Source organism: Myotis davidii, unplaced genomic scaffold (assembly GCF_000327345.1).
Source record: "Myotis davidii unplaced genomic scaffold, ASM32734v1 scaffold268, whole genome shotgun sequence".
NCBI classification, from domain to species: Eukaryota; Metazoa; Chordata; class Mammalia; order Chiroptera; family Vespertilionidae; genus Myotis; species Myotis davidii.
The window spans coordinates 6,035,912-6,049,364 of NW_006383015.1; the positions used below are offsets into that span (position 1 = coordinate 6,035,912).

General features: G+C 32.4%; 1 protein-coding gene across 1 annotated transcript in view; it reads left to right on the forward strand.

Moving 5' to 3' along the window:
- KANSL1L (KAT8 regulatory NSL complex subunit 1 like) overlaps nucleotides 1-13,453 on the forward strand; it is an 83,637-nt gene that overhangs the window by 26,503 nt on the left and 43,681 nt on the right. The window contains exon 5 of the mRNA XM_006778941.2: nucleotides 11,873-12,077. Within this exon, the coding sequence (XP_006779004.2) occupies nucleotides 11,873-12,077 (205 nt within the window). The remainder of the gene's footprint in view (nucleotides 1-11,872; nucleotides 12,078-13,453) is intronic.

A 13,453-nucleotide genomic window follows, 5' to 3' on the forward strand; every position in this document is an offset into this window, starting at 1 on the left:
GGACCCTTTAGTCTGCAGGCCGCAGGCCGACGCTCTATCCACTGAGCCAAACCGGTTCTGGCAAGAACATACCTTAATTAAGAAATTATAATTACAAGTTGAGCCATTAACACCATCAAATTGATGTATGTGCATTGTGATTTTAGGCTACCCATTTTAGGTAATATTTTGTTTACTTAACTAGGTATTACATGCATACTTAGGTATGTGTGTGAGTGTGTGTATATATTTTCATTTTAGTGTATTTTCCTGAATATTTGGTCATTCATTCACAGAGTATTTATTGTATAACTATTTGGTGTATGCCATATAGTCAAAGTCCTAGGGATACAAAGATGAAAAAGACGAAGTCACCACTTTTAAAGAGCTTGTAGTGAACTGTGTAATTTTTTAAAATATCATATAATGATAATGGAATTACATGCAGTTGTTTGCCTATTGATTTTTAATAGCTGTCATAGTTGAAAAAGATACCTAGTAAAGATACATACATCCAAATGAAAGAAATGTAACATTGGCTGTGTTTACTAAATCTTACTTTTTCAATCCTGTCTAATAGTTCAAAGGTTCTTGTTGAAACCAGGCAGTAATTGCCATTTTTCCTGCTATCAAATAGTTGTTCCTGTAAAGTATTTGGAAGGTTTATTTTTGAAAGTTTGTAACAGATTCAAATTTACTAAAATTCTTTGTTTGATAGATTTAAAAGTAGATAAAAATTTGTTTTCTACCTCTTTGAAGTATGCTGATATGTGTTTTAATTAATCTTCTTACTTTTACTAACTTATTAATTTATTTTTGGCAACAATCAACACTTTTTTCAAAATACTTTCTATATAAAAAATTTCTTTCAAAAAGCATTTGTTTTCACATTTTTAATCAAAATGTTATATTTCCCTTCAAAGAAATATTGTTTTATTATCTAACATTTGCTAGAAAATATAATATAGCTACTTTTCATCAAAGAGAAAGTGAGCAAATTTTAAATGCTTTGCTGACAGATAACCAGTAAACTGCTGTGTGAAGCAAAAGATTTGGGAAATACTCCTGGTCTGTTTAAAGTTTCTGTAAAAATTCTACATGACAATATCTGCCATAAAATATATTCCATAAAACCAACATAGAAATTGGAATATATTGCAGATAAGAGAGTAATGACTCTAAATGAAAAGTGGTAAATTTTGAGACTATGTGGTAGTTGTGTTAGATGCCAAAGAAATGTCCTGAAATGTATCGTAGTTTACTCTGTTATGAATTGGATGTACAAGGTCAAGTAAGGTATTTTTCTTTAAAGGTGGAAGAAATGTAACTTTATTAAAATAAAGGGAAGGGAAAGTGCTAGAGATGGGGAATGTAGAACTACATATCACCAACTTATGATGGAGGGACCTGTTCTTAAGAGTGGCGTGAAAGAGATTAAGATGGGTGTAGATGCAGTTGTCCATAAAGTGATTGTAGCCAAAGTAAGAGTGGGAAATGGAGTTGGAGGAGTTAGGTAAAGATATGGATAGACATTAACAAATAAGACATTGCTCCTTCTTTTTGTTCTCCCCCTCTTATTGTAGCATGAGCAGCCCATCCCTGGAAAAGGATATTTATTACGTGATTTCTAGGTGTGTGTTTTTAAAACCCCTTAACTATATTTTAAAAAGTACTTAATTAATATTGGTAAACTAGTTAAGAATTTAAAATTGTATCCTCTAATTCACCTTTTTATAAAATAAATGCTTAGTAGTGATATTCTACAAATTAAACGGATTATTTTACATTACTCTCATTTGAGGATATTACAGTAGTTTTGAAAATTAATGAAAGGTTATAGTCATATAGTAACTTATGAAAAAGCTTTATTTAAAGGTATCTGTATTGAAGCAATGTGTAATTTATGTATTTGTGAGCCTTTTGACCCTGTGACTAATGTCAAATTGAGGCATAGTTTTATTTCTTATATCTTGCTATTTTTCCAATATGTTGTTATTGTTTTCTTTACATATAATTATATATGAAGTCAACATCTTTCATATTCAAAGATTTTCAAGAGTAAAGGCTTAGTCTGTTTAATGTTATTCAGACTTGACACAAAGTGCTTTCTGAAGATGTCCCTATTAAGCATATAAACACTTCATTTTATATATATAAGTAAATGTGAAGGTAAGAAAATTCATCATTTGAATAAGAATTTTAAAACTTCTGGTAAAATGTATATAATATAACATTTACCATTGTAATCACTTTTAAATTTAGTGGCAGTAAGTGCATTCATATTGTTGCACAGCAATCGCCATCATTCATCTCCAGAAACTTTTTCATCTTCCTAAACTGAAACACCCATTAAACAATAACTTCCCATTCTTCCTTCTTTCCAGTCCTTGGCAACCACCATTCTACTTTGTGTCTCTATGAATTTGACTACTCTAGGTACCTCATGTAAGTGAAATCATACAGTATTTGTCCTTTTGTGACTGGCTTATTTCACTTAGTATAATGTTGTCAAGGTTAATGCATATTGTAGCATGTGTCAACAACATTCCCTTCTTTTTTTAAGGTTGAATAATAGGCTATTTTATGTTTAGACCATGTTTCATTTTTTCATTGATCCTTGCATGAATATTCAGGTTGCTTCTACCTTTTGGCTATTGCTGATAATGCTGCTATGAATATGAACATGGGTATACAAACACTTGTATGAGTCCCTGCTTTTAATGTTTTGGATATATACCCAAAAGTAGAATTGCTGGATTATATAATAGTATTTTATTGTTTATTTTGAAAATGAGAAATTAGTGAATGTTTTTAATGATATTTCTAAGCCACAAACTAAGAAAAAAACAAGCATCCAGAAAACTAAGTAAAGCACAGCAATCAAATTTTGTCTGAGGCCAAATTCTGACAAAATTTAGTTGAGGTTTTGTTAGCTCTGTGTGGAAAGAGAGAGAGAGAGAGAGAGAGAGAGAGAGAGAGAGAGAGAGAGAGAGAGAGAGAGAGAGAGAGAGAGAGAGAGAGAAAGAAAGAGAAATATCAAAGCTAAATCCAGAAAAATCAAATGAAGTTTTAATAGTTTGTAGGGTGAGAGGAAGAGAAAGCCATGGCCTTGTATATGGTAGGAAGAGGAGCTAGGACAACCCTCCTCCAGGAGCTATATCCTTACAGTAAATGTGATCAGAAGGTAAACTGTTTCTCCTTTTCCACTGCTTGGGTACCATTTGGTAGATTTGCCTTGGTGCTGAGCAGAGCAGAAGTTAAAAGAAAAAAGCATATATATTTTTTTGAGATGGTCTGACTATGGTAGGGACTTTCACATGGAATTTTCATCAATGAGTTATCTAAGGAATCTCTAATTTAAAATGGTTCTGGAATGGTTAATACTATAAGATAGATGAAGAGGCAAATGCATATTCTCTCTGGAGGAAGGCACCTTCTTTCTTAGCCACAGGAAATTCTCAGGATTAATTTTTCAAGGTCAATGATTAGTACACAGTCAAACATAATCAAGCATCTGAGGAGACAGAGCAATAAGAGTGAGAATAAAGAGTAAACAACAGCAAAAAGAGTTCATAAAGTTTTCAGATTTTAGAATGATCAAACTGATTATTTAAAAAACAGTGCTTGTACTGATTTTAGAAATAAACAATAAACTTGAAAATATCTGCAGGAAAGAAACTATAAAAGTGACATAGCACATCTGAAAAAGGTCCAAATAAAATGTCTAAAAAATATTGAAATTAAAAACTAAGTAAGTTTGTAGCAATAACACATTGAAGAGAAAATGTTTAATGAAGATAGATTAGAAGACAAATTCCAGAATGTAGGAAAAGAGACAAAACAATGGAAAGCACAGAGTTATTTAAAAATTGTGGAGACCACATTGAGCAGGTCTAATATGAGACTTAATTTGAGACCTGGAAGATGATATAGAGAATGAAGCAGGAGCAATATTTAAATAGGTACTGGCTGAAAAATTACCTGATTTAATGAAAGACACCAAATTCAGGAAGCCAGGACAAATAAGAAATCTACCCCTAAAAATACAGAGAAAATCTGAGAGAAAGAAAAAAAGAAGAAGAAGAAGAAAGACCCAGGGAACATCTAAAAGCAACAGTGGTAGGTCTTGGAGGATAAAGACGATGCCTTGATTAAAGCCACGATTCAACTGACAGCTGACTTCTCAAGAGTAATAATTGGAGTCAGAGTGGAATGGTATCTTCCATGTGTTGAATGAAAATAACTGTTTACCTAGAAAATCTGTATCTAGAGAAAACATCTTTGAAGTCTGAATGTGAAGTACAAATGTTTTCAGATAAATTAAAACTGAGTTTGTCACTAGTAGATTCTAGTTATTGTTAATTGATAACGATAAAGGATGTGCTTCAGGCCATAGAAAGTGATGATCCTCTATAGGTCATTGAGCTGAAAGAACAAATAAAATGTAAATAACTGGGTGGGTGTATGTAAGCAAATAGTAAAATATGTCTAATGGAGTTTTTTAAAAAGTCTTTAGTAACAATAGCATATGGGTCAGGAGGAAGGTAAATATAAATTGTTCTCAGGTCCTTGAATTATTCAGGAGGCTGGTAAAAGTATGAATTTAACTTTTGATGAGGTCCATATCGGGGTGAGGCTTCTTAAGTGCTGATAATGTTTCATTTCTTGACCTGAGTAGTGTTTATTACAGAGTAGACAAGTAGGTGATGCTTCATATTTACAAGTTAAACATAAAATAAATGTTTTATGCACTCATCTATAGGTACCTTATATTTCACAATAAAAAGTTAAGAAAATGAGGGTACAAATCATATACTTCCAAAAGAATAACTAGAGCCCAGCCAGTGTTGCTCAGTGGTTGAGTGTCAAACCAGGAACCAAGAGGTCACGGTTCGATTCCTGGTCAGGGCATATGCCCTGATTGTGGGCCCAATCCCCAGTAGAGGATGTCCAGGAGACAGCTGATCAATGATGTTCCTCTCTTGATGTTTTTATCTCTATCCCTCTCCCTTCCTCTCTCTTTGAAAATCAATTTTTAAAAAAAGGATAACTAGAAAATACAATGGTCATCATAATTTTGAAAATACATTTAAATGGCATTATTCATGCTAATCCTGTGATCATGTTGTTAAAATTAGGAAGTTGCAGAATGTTTGTAGATAGAGACAAAAGGTATATTTAAAAGTAATAGGAGTCCTTGCCAGTTTGGCTCAGTGGATAGAGTGTCGGCCTTCGTGCTGAGGGGTCCCAGGTTCGATTCCAGTCAAGGGCACATGCCCGGGTTACGGGCTCGATTCCCAGTGTAGGGTGTGCAGGAGGCAGCCAATTGATGATTCTCTGTCATCATTGATGTTTCTATCTCTCTCTCCCTCTCTCTTCCTCCATGAAATCAATAAAAATGTTAAAAAAATAAAAGTAACAGGAAATGTAGTAATTTATTATGATAAATATATATTTGCTTTGTGTTCTTAAAGTCTTGTGGTATCTAAATATTTATAGTCTCTTTGTTCCAAAGGTTTTATAAAGTCTTAACCAACATTTGACAGTCATTTAGTCTCACTCTAACCCAGTTTCTACAGTCATACTATTTTAAAAGGTACATGTTAGATCTATTAAAATATTGTTTATTACTCAACAGATTACTAAGAGTTAAAGGTATGTCTTGCAGATATGATTATCTACAGTAAACATACAGTATATGGTTCTGTGAGAAGTAAATGAGATAATATATATATCTTAGAACAATGCTTGGCACAGAAGAAACAGCTTAATAATATTAGCCATTGATATTTTTACATAATGACATAATGTATGTAATAATTGTAGATACAATCTGTTATTTCTTTCCTTGGGCAGCATACTAGTCATTGATTTAGAACTATAGTTACTTTTTTAAAAAGTGCTTCAAAGTGGCTTGAGTTAGGATAAAGATTTGGGGTCCTATAAAGATTTATAGGCCAGCTATTACTGAAGACATTCATTATACAAGTATTGGGAGTCACATCTCTTGGGAAGATATAAAGTTTCTATCCTTTGGTCTGCTTAGCTTATATGGGATACTGTAACTTACACTGTTAGGTTTTATTCTCATATTACCTAAAACATACCTTCTGAAAAAACCATCTTGGGGTATTTAATCTCTTACTCCTCACCGCCCCCCCCCCAAGTTTTAATGTTTGTTTATTCTTATTCAAATATAGTGTTTTTTTTTTAAATAATTTAGTAGCTTTAGGGTAACTGGTGGTTATGGGAGTATACACATTTTACATATTCTTTTTGTTTTAGACATATTGTGACCTTGGGCAAGTCATTCATTTCTTTACATCTCACTTCTTTATCTTTAAATTTACTGGGACACAAATATTTTCTAAAATAGCTTCTAGTGCTAATATTCTTCAAGTAAATGTTTATTTTTGAGGAATTCCCTTTTTTTCAAACACATGAAAAATAAAAACATAAAAGTTTCAATATAGTCTAAAATGTGTATTTTTTTGTAACACCACTATTATGCTTTGCTTTGGGCATAATAATTTTATGTTAGCTTAACTCAAGAGATTTAGTAAATAGAAATTACCCAACATGTGTTAGTAACCTAGAAGGTATTATGGAAAAAGGTACCTAAGACAGTAGGAGGAATGATGATTGTACCCAGGTGCCAAAAACTTTAAAATAAACCATTTGGGAAGAATTGTTTTAATAAAATTTATTACACATTGCCTTTCTTGGATGATACTGAACTAATTCCATTTTTTGGTAACTCAGGCTCATCACTATGACCACATCCTCAGGGGCTATTAATATTAATAGTTGTATATCTGTAAAATAATTCACTTAATCGTTAACAAATACCTACTGAGCAACTTCAGTGCATCAGGCATTGGATTGGGCACAGCAGATATATATACCATTTTTGCGATGTTGAACAAAAAAATGTGGTCTCTGTCCTTGTGGAATAGTCTAGTTTGTAGGAGAAAATGGTATCAACCGAATAATTGCACAAATAAATGTAATTTTATAGCCTGATAAAGTGCTATGAAGAAAATGCACTATTAAGAATATCACTTTGGAATCAGTTCTGAGATTAATCCCAGCTCTGCCACTTGGTAGCATTGTGATTTTAGGCAACTTTATAAGTCACAGTTGAAATGAGAACAGTCTGCATCCTGTCTCCTTATGAGGGTCAAGTGAAATAAGTGTGATATTTTATTTTTTAAAGTTGTTTATTATCTGTCTTCCTGGATGAAAAAGTAAACTCCATAAGAGTAGGACTTTTTTGTTTATTTGTCTTACTACCTGCTATTTTCCTAGCAGTAAGAGTCACATCATGAGCATGGATACATATTTGTTGAATGAATGAAATGTTTTTGAAGATTTTTTGCAGGTAATAAGCATTCCATATTTCTTTCTTTTTCCACATTTTAGTTGTTGCTCTCAGGGCTGTTTCCTGCAGTCCTGCTTCCTCTCATCTAATTTAACTCTGGGTTAGAAAGTCAGATGACCAAAATGGTAGATGCATCTGTACTGTATGTAGTAAGAGACATTCCCTAGTAAGAGAGAAGGCCTCAGCACAGCAATAGGAGTGAGCTTTCATGCACGAGCTTACTGAGATCTTTTTAGTTTATTTAACAGACTTTTGCTATTTCAGCTGTATTCTGTATACTTGGATTGCCAGATAAATACTCTTATAAGTGCAGATCTTTTAATAAATATATGTATATCCTAGCTTTATATTACATTTTGTTGTGGTTTTTATTTATAAGTAGGTTAGAAGAAATTTAAACTGTGAGTTTTTAAAGTTTAGCCACCTATTCTGTATATTTTTTTAGTGAACCACATAGAACTGCCTGTATAACATAATTTTAAAAAGTATTTAAGGTCAGTTTTTAAGTATTTTAATGATGCTTTCTCACAATCGCTACAGCAAATTCTCTTGGTTAATTATTTTCCAGGGCACCTGTTTGTCCACTTGTTAGTCATTGATTCCCAGCCCCCATTTCTCATTTAGCGGCAGTATTTGCCAGAGTCAGAATTGTTGTTTTTGGCTTTGTTAATCTTGGCAGCAGGGTCTGAGATGAGTCACCAGGAACAGAGCAACTGAAAATATTGAGTCTTCATACAAATGAAGCATTACATTTTATTATCATAGAGCTAGTTATTGGTTTTTAGATCTCAGACTCTAAAATGAAAATAAAATGTTGTAAATGGATCCTTGTTTACCCTGTGGGGTATTATCTCAGAGAAAGTGAATTTCTGCTTGAAATAATGTCTAGATTTTTATTGTTGCTGCTGCTGTTTGTTTTGCTTTAATGAGTCCCAGAATATGATATGAAATTAAATTTTAGTGAATCACTGCCATGCTATTTATTTCCACTAATGGCAATTACCGCACGAAATGCAGCCATTCTTTCTAATTGGGTATCCTAATTGAAAAACTGCAGTTAAACTGGCAAACTAATCACATATAAAGTAATTCTTTTACCCTCATACTATTTTATAGTCACTTCTCACTTATGAGAAAACATCATTTGTTAGCAGCCCATTCCAGGTTGTAATTTTCAACATAATTTTAGGTGCATATGAATGACATTAGTGAATGTATTAGAGATGTACAGAACATCAGTAAGAAAACAAAACATCCCCTGCTGTATTTTTTAAGTAATGGCAGTAGAAAAAAAAAATGGCTTTCTTCTTTTTACCTCTATTAATATAAGTCTAAAACCCAATGCTATAGGGAATGTTTAAATAAATGTATATAGGGAATGTTATATAACCACTGGATGGAATGTCATGTAACTACTAAAAAATTATGTGTATAGGAAGTATGTAACATGCAAAAATGCTTATTTTTAATGTTGAGCATCTTTTTATAAATTGGTTGGCCATTTGTATGTCTTCTTGGGAAAAGTGTTCAGGTCTTCTGCCCATTTTTTAATTGGATTGTTTGGGGTTTTTTGGTGTTGAGTTATATGAGTTCTTTATATATATTTGGATATCATCCACTTATTGGAGGTATTGTTTGCAAATATTTTCTCCCATTCAGTTCATTGCCTTTTTATTTTGTTGGTAGTTTCTTTTGCTATGCAGAAGCTTTTAAGGTTGATATAGTCCCATTAATTTACTTTTGCTTTTACTTCCCTTGCATTTGAGGTCTAAATTCATAACATCTTCTCTAAGACCAAGGTCCATAAGTTTAGCACTATATTTTCTTCTTTGTAGATTATTGTTTCAAGTCTTATATTTAGGTCATTAATCCATTTCAAGTTCATTTTAATATATGATTACAGATAGCAGTCTAGTTTCATTCTTTTGCATGTGGCTTTCCAATTTTCCCAGCACCATTTATTGAAGAGGCTTTCTTTTCTCTATAGTATGTTTTTGGTTCCTTTGTCAAAAATTATTTGCCCATTTATATATTTGCGCACACACACACACACACACACACACACACATACATGTGAGTTTATTTCTAGTCTCAATTCTGTTCCATTGTTCTGTGTTCCTGTTTTTCTGTCAATACCATGTGTTTTGCTTATTGTCATTTTGTGATATAATTTAACAATACTTCCAGTGTGATACTCCAGCTTTGTTCTTTTTAAAAAATTTTTTCTTGAGGTTGTTTTTGCCATTCAGAGTCTTTGGTGGTTCCATAGAAATCTGATGATTTTTTGGTTCTGCTTTTTTTTTCGATATACTTCATTAATCCCAAAATGCCTTTGGGATTTTGATGGGGTTGCCCTAAACCTGTATATTGCTTTAGGTAATAGGGCCGTTTTAAACTATGTTGATTCTTTCAAACCATGAAGACAGAATATCTTTCCATTTCTTTGTGTCTTCTTTGACTTGTCAATAATGTTTTGTAGTTTTCAGTGTATAGGTCGAGTACGGTAACTTTTGGTGACACTTTACAAGGATCCTTAGTAGTTATAAAGTGTTAGTGTCATCTAAGGATGAATTGTCTGCAGCTTGGAACATACTTAAATTAAGAAAAAGAATAAAACTAACCTTTTTTTTTCTATGATAATGTTAGCTACCTTAAAAAGTTGAAAATACAACATTTAGTGACACAAATGACAAGCTTTTCTTTAAATCAGCTTGTGAGCCTCTAGCCAGTGCAAAAGCTTATGTTATCATTCAAAGAGGAGATGGTGGCTCACCTTCTTTAAGACTAAGCCTCCTGTAACAAGGGGGAAACTAAGGGTTCATCAACAATGAAAGAGTTATAAATAGAAGAGTTAGTTAACTGCTTCAGGCTCCTAGAATAAGAGCTCTTAGCTCATTCAAGGATCCAGTATAATCTTCCTAAAATTGTTTCTAACTTGCTGGACAAACAATCTTTTTTAGTGTTGGATCTATGCTCACCTTCCTGGATCCTAGCTCTGTGACTTGATCACCCCTGATACCAACTACCAGCTGAAACCTCTCTTCTTCCTGACCTTGACTTAATTCAGTGCCAGCTACCTGCCCTGCCAAGTGCCCAACTTGATAGAAGGCTATCATCTACGCCTTCTGGTTACCCTTGACATGATAGCCCAGTTCCATGGATGGTTTCTCAAAAGAAAACTGTTATTTAGCAGTGATGCACTTAAAATTTTCCATAGTAAGACATGTATTTCACACAAAGTAACATCAGGATATATTGGACCTGTTAATTGAAAGTAGCATTATGTTAGGTCTTTCTCAGATCTTTAGAGTGGTTATAAATTGGGACTTAAAACATTATTGACTAGAGCTTTCTGCAGACTCAAGTTAATATTTTTTAAGTGAAATAGTTATTATAGGCTCTTTTTCCTATACTGACCTGGCCAATAGTGCATAATCAATTATGTATTTGTTGAATGTATGATAGTTGCTAAATTGATATTTAATTATTTTCTTTGGTTTTACCAACATAAGCCATTTAGGTACCTTTGTTTTTTGTTCCTTATTTCTGTGTCACTCATTCTTCAATTACTTGTTTTATCCACAAGCTAATAGAATATTTTATAGCAACCATAGATTTGATTTAAAACCAGTAATATTGCTATAGAGAAACCACATCTTATATTTATCATTAAATATTGATTCTATTTGAACTAAATAGCACATTTAGAACTTAGATATTGATTAGAACTTATATATCACATATAGCAGATTCACTTGTTGATTTGAGAATACTAAATTGACTAGCTTCTGTCTATGTCAGTAAGGTTGAAATTGGTATATTGTAATACCTGAAAAGCTTAATTATTTTATATATGTACTGATATAAAGGAAGTTAAATTTGTATGGTATAAACATTAACTTCCTCCTGCGGTTCTGAGCTTTAAAATATTTAAATACAATGTTTAAAAATTAATTTGAAGAATAATTATAAAATTAATATGCTTTCTAATTGTACTTTGTGTAATCTGTTTCATTATTTTATAATTATGACTTCTGTATCATTAGAAGTTTAAGAAAATCCTAAATATAGTAGGATTGCATTTTTGTTTCAAAATTCACTGGAATTGTATGTAGTGCTTAAGAGCAACTAATGCAGTGATGAGATGAGCACTATTTTAAACTTACAATCCTATGTAATTTCACCCATATGCAAAAAATCATTAGATTTAAATAGTTACAACACTAATGTAACATACATGAAGTACTGGAGAACCCATGTGACCATTTCTAACCTATGGGATATTTGTTTTGCAGGAGAAAATAGAAATAGAAATTATATCCACAACTTGAATATGTAATTTCCCATTCATATAGATTCTTTCACCAATTGTTATCACAAAGTTGGCTAAAATGAATACTCTTCTGTCATAATAGATTAAGGCAATTTACATTTAGTTTTCTTTGTCTTTTTTGTTTGTTTGTTTGTTTTGTTTTATTCCCTCCACTCCCCAATTATTTCATGGCATTTCAGTACTTCAGAGAATTTAGATGAGCTCTCTTCCTCGAGTAGCTGGTTTCTTAACCAGAAGCACAGTAAGAAAAGGAGAAAAGACAGGACAAGATTGAAATCTCCATCCTTGACTGTCATGAGTACAGCAGCTCGAACAAGGCCACTTCAGAGTTTCCACAAAAGAAAACTCTACAGATTGAGCCCTACTTTGTATTGGACTCCGCAGGTAAGTTTGCCTTTAGGAAACATGAACTATTTTACCATCAATATATTTCATGTACAAAAGAATATGGATTGTGCACGGTTATTTAGAATAATTACATGTAGACAGTTTTAAACATATAGTTTATAAGTGACATAATAGGTATTGACAGTGTATTAGTGGAATTTAATAATTTTTAAACAGCAGTGTATTCTGAATTTCTCACATCCCCATTTTTAAAAATTGACTACTAAAACTAGCTTGAAGGAAAATTACATATCAAGATTATTTTTTAAATTTTATGGGTAGGGGTAATAAGGAAAACCCACATATTTCTTTCCTTAGTAAAGAAAAATAAGCAAAATCTTCATAGCTGTCAGTTATTTTGGAGGAAATGGCATTGCTCTCTGTTTAGGTTTGGTAACTGTTAACCCTGGTGAGCATTCCATTTCCTTTTTCTAGACTGACTGTAAACAGTGCAATTTTTATGTCCATACATACACTTTTTACAAATAAAATATACTTCATTAAAAACATCTGGCCATTGTGGCTTAGTTACTTGGGCGTCATTCCATGCACCAAAGGGCTGCGGGTTCAATTCCTGGTCAGGGCACATGGCTGTAGGCTCCATCCCTGGTAGGGAGTGTTCAGGAGGCAGCCAGTTGATGTCTCACTCTCATATTGATGTTTGCTCTTTCTCTCTCCCTCTCCCTTACCCTCTTTCTAAAAATTTTAAAATATATTTTTTAAAAGCAATTATTTTGAAAAACATAGTTTTCATTTATTAGCAAAATATCAGGGATATATCTCTCAATGCATACTTAAACTGTGGTGAAGGGCAAAAGAAGTTATCTCTAGTTCTTATATGACATGCTTTTTTCCCCATTATATTTTTAAAGAGTATGTCAAAGGAAAGAAATTCATCTTGATGCTGCCACTTAACACTAGAAAGACTGAAATTTAGTATATACCTGTATTGCCCAAAAGCAGTCAAAATGACTGCATTGTGAAAGAATAACTAATGTGTAAAGAAATTTGTTTAAAATTAATTTTTAATATTTTTATATTATTTACAGTTATATAACAAGTTATTCGACATTTCTTTCATGAATTTAGGGCGCAAAAGAAATAAAATAAACAACTTATTAGAACAAGTATCACTGCATAAAGATTCGACTAACAAGTACTAGTTTACCTTATTGAGCAACTGCAACTTATCAAGTATCGACAATTTATCATGTACTTGTATGTTATCATGTGACGGTAATCGAAAAAAAAATGAAAACTGTTATTTCAGTACACAGCCGAACTGGTTATATAAGAAATTTACTCAATTCAATAATAAGAGTCATAATTCCCCCCCCCCCCCACACCCGCACAAAAAAAAATAATTCTTTCAT